The following is a 21,845-nucleotide window of genomic DNA, read 5'->3' on the forward strand; positions in this document are numbered from 1 at the left end:
GCTGCGCCAGCAACTCAAAGCTGCCGCCGCTGCAGCAGCAGCAGCAAGCAAGCAGCTCGCGGCTGCCTGGCGTTATTACCTCAGCACTTCACGAGCACAGACCGGCCGCCACGCTCGCGCTCACAGGCGGCGGCACAAGCAGAGAAGAATCTAGCCAGGAAAACCCGGGGCGGGAGGGAGCGGGGGGGGAGAGAAGAGAAGAGAAAAAAAGGAGGCGCGCGCGCGCACGCGCTCAGATGCCAAGTAAAGTCGCCGCGCGCTGGCTTTCCGCCCCCGTCCTCCGGCGCATGCGCTCCCCGCTTCGTTCCCCTCAGTCTGTTTGAACAGGAAGGCGGACATATTTGTGAGAGTCTGCCCTCCTTGACTAGCTGCTGAGGCAGCGGCGGGGCCTCGCCGTTCTTCTCTTCGCCTCCTTCGGTCCGGCTTCCCTCACGACTTGGGAGCAGCGGCTCCTCCTCCGCCGGTCGCAGCTGCGGAACGGGGGCAGCAGCAGCAGCAGGGTCGAGCAGAATCAGGAGTCCAGCGGCCGCACCAGCTTCTCTCCCCCCCACCCCACCCCCATCGCCCGCCCGCCCGCCCCGCGAGAGAGAGACGTGAAGCCCGGCGGAGTGTGAGGAGCGCGGCTGCTGTCGGGAAAGAAAGAGCGGGGAGGAGGCGGAGAGAGCGGCGCAGAGGCGACGAGCGGAGGACCCGAGGAGGGGGGGAAAAGGAGGCGCGGGAAGGGAAGATGCCTTAGCCGTTACGCGGCCGTTGCTGGAGCCGCGCGTGTCCAGAGGGCAAGGCGGAGGCGGCCGCCCTTCTCTTTCTCTCTCCCCACCCCCACCGCCGTGTCGCGGCCTATTCTGCAGCTGGCAGCCTCCCCCCCGCTGCTGCAGCTCGGGCAAGGGAGGCCAAGCCGTGCCCTCCTTCTCCTCCTCCCTCAGGCCCGCGTCTCCACGGAGGGAGCTGCCCCGCCGCCGCCGGTGACGCTCTGCTGAGAAAGTTTCCTGTTTTCATGCTAGGCCTCTCCTCTCTCTTTTTTCCTCTTTCCTCCCCTTGTTTCAAAGAAGTTGCTGCTGGGTAGCTGGCATCGGAGAGGAGGAGGAGGAGGAGGAACCGCTACGCTGGCTGCCAGGGCGGCTGGGAAAATGTGGCTGCAGAGGCACGGGGGCCCAGGCTGGAGGCGAGAGGAGACTGGCAGGGCTGTGGCTGCAGCCTAGGCGCTGAAGAAGAAGGGGCAGCGGGGAAGGACTGCTCCGCACCCCCCAGCCCCCCTACGGGAGGGGGTAGCGCCTTCGCTCCCGTTTTCGGCTTTAGCTCTCTTTGGCGCGAGGATGTGTGGCAGGGAGAGCATGAGGGACAACCCCAGCGCATCCCCAGACCTCCTTTGAGAAAGGAGGACTAGGAGAGCAAGCTCAGGGAGCACTCCTGTTTCGGTTTTTTCTTTTCGTTTTTTTCTGTGGATTAATAAAGCGATCACCTCTTCAGCACCATGTCGACGGGAGAAAGCTTTGACTCTCGGTTTGAGAAAATCGGAATGATGATAAAGGATCCCAAATCTGAAGTGAACTCGGACTGCTTATTGGTGAGTTGTATGTACTACTGTTTTTGATAAATGAACATTAGCTCGGACTCCTTCTTAGAGAAGAGAGCTTCCTCCTAGAGGTTTTTTTTTTTTAAAAAAAAAGTCTACTGATGTTTGCCTTCTGATGAAGAGGAATAAATGTATTCTGGGTGTTATGTGAGATCTATTTTTCCAAGAGGCTGCTGCTCATCTCCTTATGTCTTTCTTTAAGCCGCTGCTTTGCTTTCACTATTTGATAGGCTGCAGTAGTATTCAAAGATTTGAGTTAATATGCTGCAATAAAAAATGTTGTTAGGTGGAGATCTGCTTTTATGCTGCAGCTGTAACCCAGGAAATCCTGTTGTGTGAAGATTTGTACTTCTAAGGGATATGTTAAGAGTGACTTGTTTTTGTTCCCACCCACCATATTCTGGAAAATGTGGCTAATTAATCTCTTATCTAATCACACCTCTGCTGAATAGTGCACAGTTAAACTGTGGGTTTCTAAATCTGAAAGTAAATCAAAATATTATTTCATTCATACATGTGAAAGTAAACAAATACCTTAATTCAAGACATGGTAGAAAAGTGGCAGGAGTGGTGGCATCAAAAGTAAGCACAGAGTTGTACACACAATTTTTATTTGGCTTGTTCAGAGTACATTTAAGAGTCTTTCAGCATGGTTCTATGCATGCCTACTCAAAAGTAAGCTCCAGTGAAGAGCTTACTTCCCATGTAAGCAAAGGCTTTGCTTTTGAATGAAAGATGAAACAAGTGAGTATCTTTGATTTAGTAGGCAGTTCCTTGTAAAATTTCTTCTCTGAAGCAGACAGTTTTTAAAGCATTTTGACAAAACTTTTTAATACTCTACCGAAGAAGAAGCAGTAGGACTTCTCCTTAGTGCATATAAATTTTCTAGTGATTTTTTTGTTAAGAATTGCTCAGTGTTTCATTCGTGTCATTTAAGGGCTTCATTAAGCTAGAATACAACTTTATCATAGCTTCCCAGAGCCAACTAGTGTGGGAAGCTTATATGCACAGCAGTGGTTGTTGGGTGTATGGTATAGCTATATAAAGGACTCAGGAGATTTCAATATTGTGACTGACTTGGGTCCTAAATAAAGACAGGATTCCACTAGCGAGTTTTCTTAAATGAAAAAAATTGGCAACCCATGCCAATCAGAGGGTTAATATGTAAAAATTTAAGAGATCAATTTTTTTTGGTCCAGTATATGCATGACATACATTTTATAATGTATATAATATAATAAACTGGAACAGAGGTAGGCAGGTATGCCAGCTGGTATTGAAACATGTTTCTCCAAGTAGAAGTTACACTATGTGGATTAAACACATACTGAGGTTGGCCTAAGAAACTTCTGTATAGACTCTAGAATCCAGTGGTTAACTTCCTGTTAGGGCCTATTGACATGATCCTTTCAGCCTAGGGAAGCTGCACTTTTGTATTGGTTCAGATTGATACTTAGCTACATGAGCTGAGCCCAATAGTATAAACATCAGTGGCTATGTTTGTACATCTCTATAAGCCATAAGCCATGGTTTACCATGCATAAGCAAATTGTGCCAGCTTCACTCTTCCTGTTTTTGGCAAAAAGGAAAAAACACACCCATGCAGACATGACAATAGTGTGATGTATTGAACTTGGGATAGATCGGTTTGGGTACTTAATCATAACTGCAGCTTTTCAATTTACGTTGTGTGAACAGATTCTGTTATAGTTCTAGAATATTTGGCATGGGAATCTCAAGGCATGGTGAGGTATGTGATATTAAGGTGTAGGAGAGCATTTTCAATGTTTGTTTGAGATAAAGCTAGAACTGATGGAAACGGTGTAATTCACACTGAACCTTATCTATATTTTGTAGTCATCTTATAACATTTGTGTAGTGATTATAGACCTATAATTTAATTATAATAGACAAAGTGGGATCCATAATCTTTGAAAAAACATTAAGGGAATTCTGTAAGAAATAGTAGATCAAATATTTAAGTAGAGTCCCTCCCTACAGTGGCCCCCTCTTCCTTCCTTCTTAAATAAGGGCTCTGATAGCTGTGGATTAACCTCCAGACATGGTAAATGGGTGGGAGAGATTTGGAATCTGTTGCATAATATTGCCCTTTGCTGTGCTACTTTTTCTGGTTAACTTTGAAGCAGCTACACGGCTGACTGTTGTTGCTAAGCAACAGTCCTACATATCTTCATATATTTTTTCTTTTCTTATAAGGCAGGGCACTTTTACATACCTCGTCCATGGGTGTTGTATGGGCAATTCATGTGGCGGTACGTGGCAACTAATTGCCCCTATTGCATGCTTGTGGATAAAGGCAATGAATGTTTTCATGTTTGTGATAAAAACATTTAAAACAGGCTTCCTCAACCTTGGCCCTCCAGATGTTTTTTGGCCTACAACTCCCATGATCCCTAGCTAACAGGACCAGTGGTCAGGGATTATGGGAATTGTAGTCTCAAAACATCTGGAGGGCCGAGGTTGAGGAAGCCTGATTTAAAACATTATTCTGAATCAAGTAGATAGCCTTCATGGAAAAACATTTTCTAGCATTAACCACAGATTGGTAAAATATGTAAACTAGGCCTCAGTATTTAATTTTTGGGCAATGGCAGGAAATATGTATGGGACATACTGAATATAGGAAGTTGAGTCAAACTATTAGTCCATCTTATTTAGTATTGTCTACACTGACAGCCATTCTCTAGAGTTTCACACAGCAGCCTTCTTCAGCCATACTGAGAGATAACAAGGGATTGAATCTGGGAGCTTCTATATGCAAAACATGTGTTCTACCCCTCCATTACAGTCCTGAGTGGGACAGGTATGTCCAAAGTCTGTTTCAGGGGTCTAATCCGGCCCCTGTGGCAGTTTATTTCCTGGGGTTAAATCCTAAAAAAACCCCTCAACAACTTCAATCTTAAAAAAAGCTCAACAAATTCAACCCTAAAAAACGGTCAACAACTTTGGTTGGCCCTTTGATTGGCCCTCACGGCCCTTCACTTCATCAAATCTGGCCCTCTTTGAAAAAAGTTTGGACACCACAGCACTCTTTCTTATTCATGCCACCTTTTGTTCCCTTTTTTGCCTTCCCTTCCCTTTTTGACTCCTGCATCATCTTCCCTTTCCTGTCGGAAACCCCAGTGCATTAGTCTAATATACATAGGTAGTTCTATATTTTTCAAAAATGTTTTAATTAAGCTTCAGCTCTGCAACCTATCCTTAGTTCGCAGAAAATAATTGATGTTTCTCTAGGTGTGTGTGAGTGTGTGTACTGTGATGTTGATTTCCTACTTAGCCAAATGCCAGATGTGAGGTGGCAAGGATAGTGATCTCACCCATTATTGTATCTAAGCCTGGTTAGGTAAGCATCTACATTTAGTCCTCAGCAAGTATGCAATGCTTCTGTGGACAGAGCTGGATTTAACATTAGTCCAAGTAGGAAATCTTCAGCATCTACCTTTAGATACCATTCCCTTTGACAGTTTCCCTTTAAGATCAGGTCTGAAAGAATTTTGCTGAACAAACAATGTGTTATAGACTTGTTCATTTGTATCTGTTCAGGAATGCAGATATATTTGTCCATGAATTTATATAATCTAGTACATTACTACAGGTCTGAGATACTAAATGAAGAAACCTATGGGCTTCATGTAGCCCTCAGCTACCTTGTGAAGTTAATGGTATTGTCTTGAATTCCTATATTTATTTTTATCATCAAATGTTGTGGAACTTAAGATTGTAGAAAATATAATGACAAAAACCTAATTCATGGAAATTTAAAATAAAAATGCCTTAATTTTATTAAAATATTTATAAGTTTATTCAGTGTTAAGGATGGATGTGCAAGCTGCTGAACTGTTAGGTACCCAAGTATATTATTTTTGCCAGTTGGAGAAAATAGAGGCAATATTTGGAAAGAAACAGTGTAGTAAACAAAATTAAGGATTCAGTATTTGGGATATATGCATTGTCCATATTTCGTGTTATAGTGAAGCAGAGGTGGAGAACATGAGGCTCTCTAGGTGTTGCTGGAATACAACTCCATTTCCCTTGACCATTGGCCATGTTTGCTGGGGCAGCTGGGAATTAGCATCTAATAACATTTGGTGGGTCACATATTCCCTGCCCCTGTGGTAAACACAGTTAATGGTTTACTATGGACATAGAGATAATTTCCACTTGATCCTTTCCAGTGGCTTAGCATTATATCCAAACCAGGAACAAAAAAGCCATCATCAGGAAGCCTTGAACAAATTTTTGTTTCAAATCATGGTTTGCTTGGAGCCAAACAAGGTACTATCTTTGGTTTTGGTATAATTAAGCCAGAGATTGTGGTTTCAATGTTCCCACAGGGAGGAGCAACACAGAAGCCATCTATGCATACTTGATAAACTATTAACATGCAAACTGAGCAAATATGTAGATAATTCTTATGTAGAATTGTTATTCAGAAATGGGAGAAATTTAATTTATTCCAAAAAAGTTCATAAAATATCTCTAGAATGTAATAAAGTTATAGCAGTACATTTGGTGCTCAGTTACTCCTTAATACTATTGGTTGAACATTTTATTCTGTACTGTGGTGTTTTATTAATTCATCTGATTTGGTTGTCACAGCAAACTATAACATAGCATGACAAGAATGAACCTTAGCCTTGCTTCCCCCCACCACATCCCAGACGCAAGGAATTCAGAAGTGTTCACTTCCCTTGTCATGCTGTCCAACCTACAAACTGGTTAATGTTAACATTGGCTATGGTTTGTTTGAAACATGCCAACTTTATGCCATGGGTACAAAGATAACTTGTTTCCTTCTGTGGTTAATGCTAACCACAATTTACTTCTTACTTTGTCCAAAGCTTGAAGTGATGCAGAAGCAGACCTCTTCACTTCCATAACGACAGCTTATCATGTGCAGCGAAATCCAGCCAAAATTTGTGGTCCTCTGGCAGAATGCATCATCTATCTGTGTCTATCAAGAGGCTCTAAAATAGTTGTGTGTACCTTGACATTAGCTGACCTTGTATCTTGGGTACATAATTATAAGTTTTTACTCCCAGTTCTCTGCTGATTGGGCCTAGATCCTCAAACCCTCAATCAAATTGGAGTAAGCAAATGGCAACAAGAAGGTCCTGATTTGCCAGGCAGCATTCTCTCTCTCTCTCTCTCTCTCTCTCTCTCTCTCTCTCTCTCTCTCTCTCTCTCATACACACCCACGTGTGTGTGTGTGTGTGTGTGTGTGATGATGATGATGCTGTTGCTGTGGGGCTGCCTGGTCTGGTAGGGCGCGCGCGGGGGGGGGGGGGACGTGCCTAGACAGTTTGTTTTGGTGCCCACAACCTAGGTCCGAGGAGCCACATGGCTCCTAGCATTGCAATCTCAGTTTTTATCACTGGCTCCTGTTTGTGCAATGGGGCTTTCCTCCTCTTTGCCTCACATGTACCCCTGAGATTGATATGGGGGCTCAAGAGAACCTCCCAGAACACCATGCAGGGGGGAAGGGAGATTATTTTGTCTGGCAAGCTGCTATGCTCACACAAACGGTACGTTTGTGATAGTGAAATTTAATTTCTGCACTGTGTACTTAAACTTCCAAAAATATTTAGATAAAACCACTTACCAATGATTCCTGAGTAAACATAGCAGTCATGGGATAAGAGAACAGGTCCTCTTATGCATCAGTTATTTGTTAAAGAAAGGAAGTGGAGAATAGAAATAAGTGGACAGTTCTCACAATGAAGAGGTGTAAGAAATGGGCACCTTCAAGGGGACCCATGCTTTAAAACTTGTTCTTGTAAATGACTTTGAGTTAGAAGTGAGCAGTGAGGCTGCCAAGTTTTCTGATGACATCCAATTGTTCAGGCTAGTAAAGGCTATAAGTGTTTGCAAGGAGCTCCAAGAGGATCTCTAAACTGTAGGAACAAATGACTATATATAAGCAAATGTGGTACAGTGTAAGTAAATGTAACATGATGCACAACAAATCCTAACCACTTACACATGGCTGAAGTGGCAGTGACTGACCAGGAAAGAAATCTTGACGTTGTGATATACAGTAGTTCAGTGAAAAGGTTGAATCAGTATGCTGCAACTGTGAATAATGGGAATTCCATGTTGGGGATAATTAATAAAGAGATTGATAATAAAACTGTCAATATCATGATGTCTTTTTTAAAAACAAATGTAGTATGACCACATTTGGAATATTTTGTACAGTTCTGATCACTGCACCTCAAAACAAAACTATGGATTTCATTAACATAAGATACAGTTACAGCCACTAACTTGGGACAGCTTTGAAAGAGGTTAGACAAATTCACAGAGGAAAAGGCTATGACTGTTAGCCATGACTGCAATATTTATTTATTTAAACCATTTATACACGGCTTAATATTTTAAAAATCTCTAAGCAGTAATAAGAAAATAAGTGGCAGGATACCTTTGAATCCCAGTCAGTGGGGAACAATAGCAGGAGAGGGCTATTGTGTTCATATCCTACCTGTGGCCTTCCTATAGGCATCTGGTTAGTCACTGTGGGAACAGAGATGCTAGATTAGATAGGCCCTTAGTCTGATTCAGTAGGCTTTTATGTTCTTATTTATAACAAAATTGCAGAACACCTAGGTAAACAACTAAGGAAAAAAATATTCAGTTACTGCAGCTTTTGGTGTCTGTTTACGAACAGCTTTGTGTGCTGGAAGGAAGAATTGGATTTTACAGAAAGTTAAAATCATAATAGATTATCAGTGTTTATTGCAGTGTTGTAAACTGAATGTTCAGAATCTTAATAATGAATTGAAAAGGGAATTAGTGTTCTGTACAGCCTAATCAACGACAAGTTCCTTTTGAGAGAGAGAGAGAATAATGTTTAAGATTTAAAATTGAGATTGATTCAACAATAATGGATCTTTCAGGTATATGGGATTCCACAGCACATTTATAGGAAGGAATTGGGCTGTTCAGGCAGATGCTGTCAGTGTAAAGATGATAATTCCTTTTGAGGCATATAATGTGGGTTAGTCCTGTGGTGGTATATTTTTCATCAGAAATTGTAGTACTTTGTTTTGGAAAAAATCCTTGATATTTGCAAATGTTGTTGTGTTGTGGGGTTGAACTATAAGGACTTGCATTGTCCACAGGCAGACAGTCAATGGACCCTGCAGGTCATTAGTTTCAAACGGATATAAATGGATAAACATCTACCATCCATTGCTCAATGGGTTGAAAATCTTACATCACTTTCCAATTTGAATTTTGGACATATGGACTTTCCCCCCGCAGGGTCAAGGGTCCATCTAGGCCAGTCTCTTCCCTTTTTTTCTTTAGAAGTATTCTTTTCATGCACTGTAGGGGGTTGGACGAGATGACCCTCACAGTCCCTTTCAACTCTACAATTTTATTATTATGATTCTATATGTGTTTAAACTAGGATTGATGGATCATTCTTAATGTGGGCTGACATTTCTTTCATCATGTTTTTAAAAAGATAGCTGCAATGATTTACCATACCTGATCTTAAAACGTTCAAGTGAAAGAGTTCCCAGTCTCTAATATCAATTTTGGTCTTACATTTGATCTTTTATTAAAAATGAATACTGTTAATTTGAAGCAAACTTATTTGTGTGGATATATATTCTTGCAAACAGTGTCCTTAAGGAAAGAGTGCTCCCAACCTCTAATACTCAAAGAGAGTAAGAAACCTATTAACATGGATGCCAATTTTTTTATTTTATCTCCCTTGGAATGAAATGTTAATTAAGATGAAAGTATGGAGACATCAGACATTGCTTTTGCAGACCATCAGAATAAAACTACTATTTTTTCTATTATGTGCAATCACTTAATTAATCCCACTTAAAATAGTGTGTCTGATCATGTATTTAAAGCCAGGGGGAAAATATTCTTCCACTCCAGCCTAATTGTGTCCACAAAAGTTTATAGTTAAAGTGTGTTTAGGGGGAAAATAATCTCTGTTAAGTGATCTTGAGTGTACACTTTAGAGACAGCTGATGTGTGTTTGGTTTACTTCTTGGCAGGCTTCAGAAAGGGAGAGGAATACTATTTCTTTACACCCCATAATAGTGAGGGAAGAAAATGGTATGTCAACACAGTGAATTGATTTAGAAGAAAAGGGCAATTTAAATAATTTAAATGAAGTTTTCTAATGAAAATTGTTCATTTGTTTCCTAACATGACTACTAAGCCATGTTAATTTACAACTAGATGGGGTATTACTTGAAATTTCATTCTACCAACCAGGTCTTGCATTTCTTTGTTGCACTTTGTCTTTAAAGTATTTCCATATAGGGTCTGCCTTACTACCAGCTTCTGACTGTTTATAATGTCAGCAGTGCAACCCTATAAAACAAGGTGGGCAACTTTTCTTTTTCTTTTCAGGACTGCATTTTCTTGGGGAGTAATCTCTTCCAGGGGCAGAATGCCAGCAGTGGGTTGACCCAGAGCTGATGTTGGAGAATCAGAGAAGAATTGGGAGAATCAGAGCGTTCTAGATTAATTCATTAACCCCACCTTGTTTCAGATTTCATCATAGCTACCTCAGATTACCAATTCTATGCAGGTTTACTCAAAAGTAGTGCTCAAATAGGTATACAAAGGATTTTGTTTTTATTGTTACATCAGACCAACGCAGCCACTGTTCTTGAAAGAAAGTGAAAACAATTATTTACTGATTAATGCTCTCTGCACACTCAAAACACATGTGGCAGAAACTACCAGTTTGTTGCTGCACAGCTGGTGCTATACAACTGTAGAAAAAGTTAATCATGTCAATTTTTGAAACAAAAAATTGTGCTTCTGTTATTTAAGACACTGTATTTTTCCTAGCTTTTTGAAGTTCGCTTTCCTTCTATGTAGTGTCATAACAAACAACAGTTAAAGAATTACAATGGGTTAGAGAAGTGGGATAGTTTCAGAAAGTATCTAGGAATGCATAAAGTGAGGCTTTGGCTCCCAAGCTGTAGATTGTCCATTTATGCTGTAGTTTTATACTGAGAAATATGTCTCATTGACTCAGTGGGGCTTTCTCCCAGATAAGTTGGCATAGCAACTACATCATAAATATGGGAATATAGGAACCCATGCATTAGACATATTTTTTTTTTTGGTCTTCTTTCTAATGTTGCAATCTTCTGCTTCGTTCTGTTCCATCCTCATAAAAAAGATAGGAAACAAAAACAAAATGATTATGGCTGATAGCAAACAAGATCTGTTAGTTACTCAGCAGACTAGAGTCGTTTATATTTGTAAAGTGAAGATGAGAAGCCTATGTTTGGTAGGGAGAGTATAAATTGTCTTATTTGAGAAAAGATCAACTTGGTTCTTCACTTAAATAGAAATACCACATTTATCTCATTGTACTGTATCTGGTAAAGGCACTGATGCAGTTTAGAGATCAATTAGTAGCAAGTTTATATCTGGATTATTATTAACCCAAGAGAAAATACTTAGTTTTAGAAATCCAATTTAAATGTTAAAAAATCCAAAGCTTTAAAAGATGGATTTTTATTCACCCTGCTTGTAGCCGATTGTCAGTATTATTTATTTTACTGCTCATTAACTCCCCCCCCCCCCGAGCCCGCTAGGACCTTCTCTGGGTCTGGCTTCCCTAACTCCCTGATGTCCTCCCACTCCTCCTTGTTTGACCACCCTCTCCATGGGCCTCATGACATGCATGTGCATGTGTACATCTGGGGAAGAGCCAACTATGCATTTTTACTCAGAAGAACCCCATCGTGTTCCTTAGAGCTTGCTCCTTAGTAAGTGTTTTTAGGGAAGCCTGTTTTGTGGTACAAATGACCCACCCAAGCAGTTCCATACATTGTGGGAGAGGGAGAAGTACCGTAAATAAACCCTCTTGCCTTCAAGAGGGCAACCAAAATGGTCAAAGGCCTGGAAATGATGCCTTATGAGGAACGGCTAAGGGAGCTGGGCATGTTTAGCCTGGAGAAGAGGAGGTTAAGGGGTGATATGATAGCCATGTTCAAATATATAAAAGGATGTCACATAGAGGAGGGAGAAAGGCTGTTTTCTGCTGCTCCAGAGAAGCGGACACGGAGCAATGGATCCAAACTACAAGAAAGAAGATTCCACCTAAACATTAGGAAGAATTTCCTGACAGTAAGAGCTGTTCGACAGTGGAATTTGCTGCCAAGGAGTGTGGTGGAGTCTCCTTCTTTGGAGGTCTTTAAGCAGAGGCTTGACAACCATATGTCAGGAGTGCTCTGATGGTGTTTCCTGCTTGGCAGGGGGTTGGACTCGATGGCCCTTGTGGTCTCTTCCAACTCTATGATTCTATGATTCTATGATTCCTCTTCATCACTCAGGTTCAGGACTTGATGAGCAGTTCTCAATTTCAATAGTGATACATAATGCCAATTGTGTAGTACAGTGTTTCCCAACCGGTGTTCCGCGGCACACTAGTGTGCCGCGAGACGTTCCCTGGTGTGCCGTGGGAGGGAGGCGGGCGAGTCGGGCGGCGAGAGGCGGGGCGGCGGCGGCGAGGATCCGCGTCGAGCCGGGGGCGGCTCCGCGGTGGTGGTGCCGAGGTTTCTCTCTCCATTCTCCCCTCACACACACACACAGGAAATAACACAGGATCAGCTGACAGGACCCGGCCAATGGGGCGGCGGCGGGGCAGCGCGCGCAAAAGGGAGGAGCGCGAGACAGCGGACGAGGAGGAGGCCGGCATGTCCGGGCAGCAGCAGCAGCAACAACAGCAGCAGCAACTCCCGGCGACGGCTCCTCAAGCCCCGGGCAACCCTACTCCCTCACCGGCCTCGGCCGCCCTCCTGCTCCACCCGCCGCCGCCTCCCCCGCCGCCGCCGGCCACCTCGGCCCCGCCGCCGCCCCCTCCTCCGCCCGCTATCGCCGCCACCACCACAACAGCCGCCGCCGCCTCAGCTGGGCCCATGCCTGCCGGGAGCGGCGGCGGCAGCAGCAGCAGCAGCGCCCCGGCGCCCTTCCCTACCGGCGTGACGCTGCGCGCTGACGTCACGGGGCTGTAATGGTGGTGTGCCTCAAGATTTTTTTCATCAAACAAGTGTGCCTTTGCCCAAAAAAGGTTGGGAAACACTGGTGTAGTAGTGCTAGACTCCTGAGGTTGAGGATTAGGTGAGAGGGAAATTACTCTGCTGGAAATTACTCCAGCAGTCTTATAAACTATGGGGAGAATTTACCTGCTGTTCTCCCCCCTCTTGCCCACTGCTGTTTCCAGACCTTTAGCTTATTAGCTAAAAGAACCATTCACATTAGAGGCAGTATGTTTCTGCATACCAAAACAGGAGAAGGCCATGCATTTAAGAACAAGAGCAGAACAAAAACCCATCTAACCCAGCATCCTGTTCTCCTAGTTGCTGACCAGATGTCTACATTAAGAATACTAAAAAAGGCTGTTGCTTTGCCTTTCTCGTCTGTTGTGTAAGCTTTCTGGAGGCATTTAGCTTTCCACTACTGAAAACAAAATGGTGTACTTGATTAACTTTTGGATTGATCTAACAGGGCTTTCCTTGTGTTATTATCACATTCCCATTTGTTCTCAGATATCTGGCTCCTTCCAATATCTGAGCTATATATTTGCATAGTTTAGTCATGTCTTGATTTAATAGACAAAATATCTGGGACAAAGGACACTAAAGCAATTAGACTTTCAAAACCAAATTTCACAAGCTGAGAAATAAAATAATTAATGAAAATTAGGCTTATGGGCAATCAAAATTATCAAGGAACTGGAGCAACTCCTCTGTGAGGAAAGAACACATTTTGGGCCTTAGTTTAAAGCAGGGGTGGGAAGTCTTTTTGGCTTCTTGGGCCAGATTCTTTATCAGGATCAGCCTTATGGATGGGGTCACCCATCTGTCAGTTGCTTGATATCACAGTGACGGCGAGTGATTTGGCACTTGAATGTCCTGAAGTTGGGACTTCAAAGTGCATTGCAGGTAGCAAAGTGCTGCTAAAACAAAGGTGTTTTCCTCCATTTACATTTAGTCCTGCCAAGCTGGTAGGATTCAACTGCTGCTCATCAGTTGATGTATGGGGGTTAAATCCTGCTATATTATTGAGTGTTCCAGTTCTCTGCAGGATTGAACCCCACCTCTCTGGCAGAGAGTGACATCAGTTGCTTGACAGGGATGTGCCGTTTTGGGGAAATGGCTCTGTGAGCCAAAGTGGACCCACTGAGGGGCCAAGATTTGCTGCCATTCATGGTTTAAAGAAGAGGCAAGTGAGAGGGCACATTATAAAGTTTTGTGAAATTATGCATGGTGCAGAGAAATTGGATAGGGAAAAGTCTTTCTTTCCCTCTCATAACACTACAACTCACTGAATCCAATGAAGCTGAATGTTAGAAGATTCAGGGCAGATAAAAGAAAGTACATCTTAAAAAACAATTTGCTCTTACAAGAGGTAGTGACAGCTACCAATCTGAAAGCCTTTAAAACAGTGGCTCCTAATTGGCTGGGGCAACCCAGTTAGATAGGCGGCAAATAAACATAAATATTATTATTATTAGCTAGACGGAGTCAGACGATTAGAGGATAAGACTTTCAACTTCTACTGGCCATGATGGCTCTGTTTTGCTTCCACTGTTCAAAGTATGCCTCTGAATTCAAGTTGCTGGGAAGTGCAAGTGAGAAGAGTATTTCTGTGCTCAGTTTCTGCTTGCGGGCTTCCCATGGTCATTTGGTTGGTCGAGCAGGACTCTTATGTTCTTATGACTGCTCAATCAAAGCAGTTTGTCATAATTCCTTACTAATAGGAGTAAGACGTGCTGCATGTGAGAGTCTATGTATTGGGTTAATTATCCAGCCCCGGCATTGGAAGAGAAATAGCACATCTCTGACCTTCCTTCACCTAAATCTCACATGGGGACCTAGTCTTAGATCAAAATAGTTTTTACCAAATGTTTTTCCAATATTATTTGGATGATATGTGTTTGGGGGAACCTTTGAGGTAGGCATTGGTTGACGGAATCCATTGGTGATGGAATCTTCACTGGATTCAAGCCCTATATGCCCTTGGAACTTTACTAAGTGGAATGCTAAGAAGAGAGTTTGTATTTGGGGTCCCTTCTACACACATTGTTTCTTAAATACAGTGGTGCCTCGCAAGACGAAATTAATTCGTTCCGCAAGTCTCTTCATCTTGCGAGTTTTTCGTCTTGCGATGCACGGTTTCCCATAGGAATGCATTGAAAATCAATTAATGCGTTCCTATGGAAACCGACTTCAGACCAGGTCCGGGGACAATCTGTTCCCCGACCTCTTCTGAAGGATGGGGGGGGGGGGGGACAAGGGCTTTTCTTCCCACCCCCAGCATTTTAAAAAAACCCCGGGACAGCGGAGACTTCTCCGCTGTCCCGGGGCGATCTTAAAATGCTGGCGGGCAGGAGCGAAGCCTCCGCTGCCGCCCGCCAGCATTTTAAAAAACCCCGGGACAGCGGAGGGCTTCTCCGCTGTCCGGGGCGATCTTAAAATGCTGGCAGGCGGCATTTTAAAATCGCCCCGGGACAGCGGAGGACTTCTCCGCTGTCCGGGGCGATTTAAAAGCCCCTGGGAAGGCAGGCAGGGGGGACAAAGACTTTTGCCCCCCGCCTGCCTTCAGAAGAGGTCCTGGACCTCTTCTGAAGGCGGGCGGGGGGCGAAAGTCTTTGCTCCCCCCTGCCTGCCTTCCCAGGAGAGCGGAGAAAGGCAGCGCGTTTCTCCGCTGTCCCGGACGGCTTTTGAAGGCAGGCGGGGGGAGCAAAGATTTTCGTCCCCCGCCCGCCTTCAGAAGAGGTCCTGGACCTCTTCTGAAGGTGGGCGGGGGGCGAAAGTCTTTGCTCCCCCCCCGCCTGCCTTCAAAAGCTGTCCTGGACAGGCTTCGCGGACCTCTCTGCAAGAGGAGAGTTGCGGAGAGTTGCCAGCATCGTTCCAAAGCCGGGCGGCGGCGGGAGGTGTTCCTGCCCCGCCGCCCGGGTTCGGAGCATCGTTCTGAAGCCGGGCGGCGGCGGGAGGTGTTCCTGCCCCGCCGCCAGCCTTCGGAGGAGGTCCGAGGACAGTGGGGAAGACGCGCTGCGCTTCCCCGCTGTCCCGGAGATTTCCCTATGGGCTGTCGTCTTGCGAAGCAAGCCCATAGGGAAATTCGTTTTGCGAAGCGCCTCCAAAACGGAAAACCCTTTCGTCTAGCGGGTTTTCCGTCTTGCAAGGCGTTCGTCTTGCGGGGCACCACTGTATGAAACTTAAACTAGACATTATTTCGATGGGGCACCAAGTAGGTCCATTTGGCAAAGTTCAATATACTTGTGCTCCCTCAAACTTTAGCTCTTGCCCTACAAGTGCTTTTTCTCTCCTGGATTCAGAGTCAAGCTCCTCTGCCCCATTTGTGACCAACTTTTTACTTTTTTATATATCTCATTTTGTAGACAGTAATGTGATGAATTATTTACACTTCATGTACTCTTTAAACATTTTAAAGCCTGAGAGGTTGTATACAGTATAGCTAATACATACAAATTGTGTTCTAAAGAAAACATCACTTTTGTTCTTCAGGATGGATTAGATGCATTGGTGTACGATTTGGACTTTCCTGCCTTAAGAAAAAATAAAAACATAGACACCTTTTTAAACAAATGTAAGTATATGTCTTTGTATATATGTTTACAGGATTTCTGGTGTTGATAATGTTCCAATATACAGCTTTTTTATTTTAAAAAAAGGAATTTTATGTGGTTAGCAATTTGCATGGAAATATCTTTTCTCACCTATATCTGCATTATCACAGTTGTTACTGCCATGAACTTGTTGGAGGAAGCATGGGCTAAAAATTAAAGCAAAGCTGGGAAAAGAGAGGCAGATGTAGCAATTCATGCTGTGCATGTAATGAATAGGCAATGTATCAATTCACTGCCTGAAAATGGTTTAAAGTTTAAAGTTAAAATTGCAAGAGCAATTTCAAACTTTTGGAAGAGACAATGTATTGTGAATCCCCACTCACTTCCAGCTGCAGTCAGCATCTGCTCTTCAATCCAGAGAGCCCAGCCAGGCTGCCTGGTGCTCACCCACTTCCTCCCTCCCTTCCTCCGCAGCCCAGCTGCCGGCCCCTGGAGCCTGAGACAAGAGTGGGGCTTGCCAGCCTGCACCTTAATTTGTTTCTCTGGCTGTGTGAGTGCCAGCAGGCTGTCTCCTCCCTCCCTTCCTTCTTGTGCTGATCACTGAGCAGAATGGAGCCACCTCCCGTGACTCACATAGCACTCCAGAGAGTGGCTCCCAGTAGCTGTGGTTTCAGGGTGAGCCGTGGCTCGTGGCTGCGGGGAGGCTAGTGGCTTATCTGTGGCAGTTCCAAGGCTTTGGAAGGCCCTCTGTGGAAATCCACCTGGCTTCTTCTGTGTTGCCTATTTCTATAGAAATAGAAAATGCTTTTAAACAAACAAACTTTAAATACGTTGTTATCTTTATTGCTGTTTTTCATAACTAAGTTTTTGTTCTGTGGCTAATAATATTGCAGCAATATTGCATGTTTGTTGTATGTTTATTTAGGATGTACTGATGGATTGAATTGGCTATGTGTTGGATGTGTTGGGTTCTCAGTATAGAGGCATTGTGGAAAAATAAAATCCAGTGCACATATGCTCAGTGTGGGGATTTGTAGGACTTGAAAAATTGCATAGGGCTTTGATTTGAAATATTTCTAAAATTATTGCGCTACAGAAATGCTGAAATGCCTACTATGTGAATGGCTGAGAGGTTTTTTATATTAATCAGTCTATAAATTAATAAAAGAGAAATAAATAAAAACACTTTCCCACAATGCTTCTTAATGAAAATGATGACTTATTATGGCAATAAACCAGAGGACTCTGTCATATTTTCACATTTGCTTACCTTCCTGGTAAGAAACTTGGTAGTCTAATTGCTCAACTTTTTAAACATTATAATTTTGGATTTCCTGCCAAAATATTTATCATTTTGTGGTCTAGCCACTATTCCCCCCCCCCCCCCAATTTAAATGTCCTATCTGGGAGAATGGGAGAATGATAGCATACAATCAATTTAATGGATGATTGTAAAGATGATGTTTTTGATGCATTAAGTAGTCGAAGTGTTACCGTATGTGTTTGAATAGCGTGAGATCAGAGGTTTCATACTTGCTAAGTTCATTCCTTTGGAACATAGGAAGTTGCCTTATACTGTACTGTGTTGGACCATTGGTCCATCTACCTCAGTATCTTCTACACTGATAGGCAACAGCTCTCCAGGGTTTCAGACAAGGTACATTCTAGCCGCACCGGTACACGATTGTGATTGTACCTGGAACTTTTTCCATGCAAAGCAGGTGCTCTGCCACTGATCTACGACCCTTTTACCTTCCCAGCACTGAAAATTTACAATCTGTGGCTTGGGGAGCACACTCTATATGTATATCTTAATAAGGGTTGTAATTGGTCAGTATTCTAGTATGTAAATATTGTTCCTTTGAATCTTTCATTAGAAAAGTTTGTTTCAGTTGCTGTGTTCTGCAACCACAGAACTGAAATACTTTTTATATAATCTCATGCCAGTGTTGACCCATGTAGATTAAAATAGCATGTTACCAAATTTGGAGTTAGACTATTTGACCACTGGGAATTTAAATTATTGCAGTTTATTGGATGATGATTTTTAAAAATGCAGACTTCCTGCTTATATTTTCATGGTAAAGTTGTTTTTTAACATGAAAAAATAATAAAAAGGCCAAACACTGGAATCTTATTTTAGTATCTAATTTGTAACCTAAATAGCTGATATGTTGTGATGAATGCAGATTTGTCTGGTCTAATTACTAGTTTCATATATTTGCATATAAGTTGAATTAAAATTGAACTTCTCTCCTGACCTGTTCCTACAGTGAGTTGTTTTATTGTGCGTTTGGCATTTATATGTTGCCATAGGAATGAAAGTAACTTCGAAAGGAGATACTTGCAGTAAAGAAAAAAGATCTTAAAAAGAGCAAACTCTAGTCTTTAAACAATTTGTGTATTTAACAGGCAACAGATGTTGCAAGAAATTACCAGCAAATGAAGTATGAATAGAATGAGATGTTTACCCAGTACATTTTTCTTATATGAAAGTTTATTTTTCAGATTGTGTGTGTGCTTATGTCTCATGGTGTAGTTTTTTTAATTTATATTTTCATCACAGATAAAGACACAATAAACAAAATCAGAGATCTGCGTATGAAGGCTGAAGATTATGAAGTGGTGAAAGTGATTGGCAGAGGTGCATTTGGGGAAGTTCAGTTGGTAGGTTTACTTTTTGTGTATGAATAAGGCTAGCATTTATAAAAGAGGAAGCTGCAATTGTAACAAAAAACCAACACTTATATGTGCACTGTATATTTGTGGTGATTCCCCACCTGCCCCCATGACACTTCATGCATTTTTTAAAAGAGTTACTTGTAAGCAATCGCAAAGCTGTTTTGATGAACAAGCATAACAGGACCAAAACAGTAAAAAATGGCCCTGATTTTAAAGACACCTATCAATCACTAACTGCTTGCCCTGGGAGTATCAGGCTTTTGGGGGTGCAATGGTGCCTGCTAGTGCTGGGTTAGTGACATCTACTGTGTTGTCTTCAACCAGGTGCACCAGACCAAGCACATTACAGTACCTTTCAATCATAAAATCATTCAGCATTTGCCATAGCGATATGTCAAGCTATGCCATGACCTTGCTGCTTTCTCCAGGGTCACAATGCTAAGGTTTTTCAGGTTTACAAATGCATTGACTATGCTCTGAAGCGCTTGAGAAGATCAGGGATGCTGTCTATCTTTATGTGAAATGCAGAAGGATCTGTCATGCAATACTTGGGTAGTGCATATTGATTGATGCAAGGCATGTGTATCATATTCATGTAGACTAGGCTTTGCCTTAAATTTTAATTTACGGTAACATTTTCTCCATCTTAAAATTTGTTTTTAAAGGTAAGACACAAGTCATCACGAAAGGTTTATGCCATGAAGCTTTTGAGCAAGTTTGAAATGATAAAAAGATCAGATTCTGCATTCTTTTGGGAAGAAAGAGATATCATGGCATTTGCGAATAGCCCTTGGGTTGTGCAGGTATATTGACTAATTTTTGATGTGTTTATACCGTTAGTTTTGCTGAGTAAGGAAAAGTTCATTTTTCAATAAAAGTGCTAATTTACAGATTTTAGCAACTTTAAATCTTAAGTATGTTTGCATTTGCTGTTCCAAGTTTTGCAGTGCATATAAATGTGATGATTACTAAAAATAGAAAACCTGGGTGAATAATTTTTAAGTATCTTGGGCAGCATCCAAAGAGTGGACTTGTGCTCATAATGCTTCCTTCTCATCTCCTTGCCCTGCAGCTTCCTGTGTGTCCCCAAAATCTGCTTCAGAGACTTCCCAATTCTTTACAGCAGATTTTGAGGGTGTGTAGAGGATTGCAGAGGAGAGGTAGTGAAGTCTGTTCCACTTGCCTGTGGACAGGGAAGATACAAACCCTTTCCTATCAATTCAATAGTAATGTATTTACTCACCTAGCATCTTTGTTTACCGTTGGAAGTCTATCCCTACTCAGATCAAGGAAATGCAAATCTGGATAGGTGGGAGTGAACCTGTTGGATTGGGCTTCAGTTTTGAGGTGGGGACTGAAGCCCAATTAAACAGTTTTACTAGCTCTACACAGATCTACAGGTAGGGACAACGTTCTTTCACACAGTAGGCTTCCAACTTTATTAGGAACTATGTGCACAAGTAGTCAATTAGAGGCTGTGCACACAATTCCTGTGTCTGAATATGGAGGGACACTTGCCCCAGTTAGAATATGCATTACTTTGTCTTGGACATCACTTGTTCAGATGGATTGAACATACCTTCCTCTGAACAATTAGCTAGTAGCGTTGAGCTGGCAGCAGCAAATATTTGATTGAATGTACATAGGCAAGTACAGCAGTGTCCTGGTTAGCCCACTCTTGCACATGTGAATATTTTATTTGTGGCTGATTTTTTTCAATTGTATTGCTGAAGCTCATATTTGTCTAAACACTATGTGTCATTGGTTTAGCAAGTTTTGTTGCTTTGGACATCTGAGCATTTTAAACTCAAACAATTGTGTGTATAATTGACACAATGAAATAATTGAAGTCACTATTAACTTTAATGCAAGAAAGTGATGACTAATGACTAGTTTTCCCAATATAACAATTAAGTAATCTTTATGAAGAAGATTTTCTTATCTGTAGTTTTTTCTTGAATGCTAATCATGCCTTTATGTTTTGAATACTATTACTAAAAATAACAACATCTGACTATGAATGGCCTGGTTCTGTAGACCATTGCTTGGCTTACTGAACCAAGAAATGTAGTTTGAAATCCAGGTTGAAAATGGATTAGTATCCTGTCCTGTTTATTCTGAGGCTGGTACTCATCATTTCCTTGTCCAGATGAAACAAGGACACTATGGTTAAGTAAATCCTTCCTGGTTTAATTGCAGCTTGCTGCAAGTGTATTTTCAGATAAATAAGGCATTGTATTTAGATGGTAAACTGGTTCTTCCTTTTGGTTGATACACATAATGAACAGCAGTGAATTGCTAATACTTTAAATGTTAACAAATAATTCTAATTGAGTGAGAGGAAGGCAATAATGATGAACTGAACACACAGTAATCTTTGTTTTATTTCCTTTTATAGTTATTTTATGCATTCCAAGATGACCGCTACCTTTACATGGTGATGGAATACATGCCTGGTGGGGACCTAGTGAATTTAATGAGCAACTATGATGTTCCTGAGAAATGGGCAAGATTTTATACTGCAGAAGTTGTTCTTGCTTTAGATGCGATTCACTCAATGGGCTTTATTCACAGGTGTATATGCTATTTTTCTTAATATCTCAATACCTCAGTATTCTATCTGGAGTGCATTACAGTATAATCAGTTGCATGTTTAAAATATTTTTTGAATATTTATTCTAAATAGCCAGAATTTGCCCACTTCCTTACATGTTTGGGCTGGTCAATCGCAGCCATTTTGGGCAGAAACCATGAAAGGAAAGAGTAACGGAGGCAGGGAGAGAAATTGAACAAATCAAGAAGCAGGGAAGATTGGACAGGCAGAAGCTTTTTCCTTTGTTTGTCTTTTGCTGGTTGGCTGCAGAAGTTTGTGGTGGAAACCAGGGAGGGAGAGATTTATGCCAGTATAGATTAAAAATTACAAATTCTGCCAAATCCAAACTCTCCCCCCGCCAGTGGATCTTGGATTTGGATTACACAAGT

The 21,845-nt window shown here is 42.2% G+C and overlaps 1 protein-coding gene across 2 annotated transcripts in view; it reads left to right on the plus strand.

Annotated features, from left to right (window-relative positions):
- The first annotated feature begins 301 nt into the window (after positions 1 to 301).
- The window catches only part of ROCK1 (Rho associated coiled-coil containing protein kinase 1), a 60,042-nt gene continuing 38,498 nt past the window's right edge, over positions 302 to 21,845 (plus strand). Inside the window, exons 1-5 of one of the 2 annotated variants that reach the window (XM_028737228.2) lie at positions 302 to 1,564; positions 16,120 to 16,201; positions 18,748 to 18,848; positions 19,529 to 19,666; positions 21,262 to 21,437. In XM_028737228.2, coding sequence (XP_028593061.1) covers positions 1,472 to 1,564; positions 16,120 to 16,201; positions 18,748 to 18,848; positions 19,529 to 19,666; positions 21,262 to 21,437 — 590 coding nt within the window. In that variant the 5' untranslated portion in view covers positions 302 to 1,471. The remainder of the gene's footprint in view (positions 1,565 to 16,119; positions 16,202 to 18,747; positions 18,849 to 19,528; positions 19,667 to 21,261; positions 21,438 to 21,845) is intronic. The other variant, XM_028737229.2, reaches the window with a different exon arrangement.

This window comes from Podarcis muralis, chromosome 8 (genome assembly GCF_964188315.1).
Source record: "Podarcis muralis chromosome 8, rPodMur119.hap1.1, whole genome shotgun sequence".
Classification (NCBI taxonomy): domain Eukaryota; kingdom Metazoa; phylum Chordata; class Lepidosauria; order Squamata; family Lacertidae; genus Podarcis; species Podarcis muralis.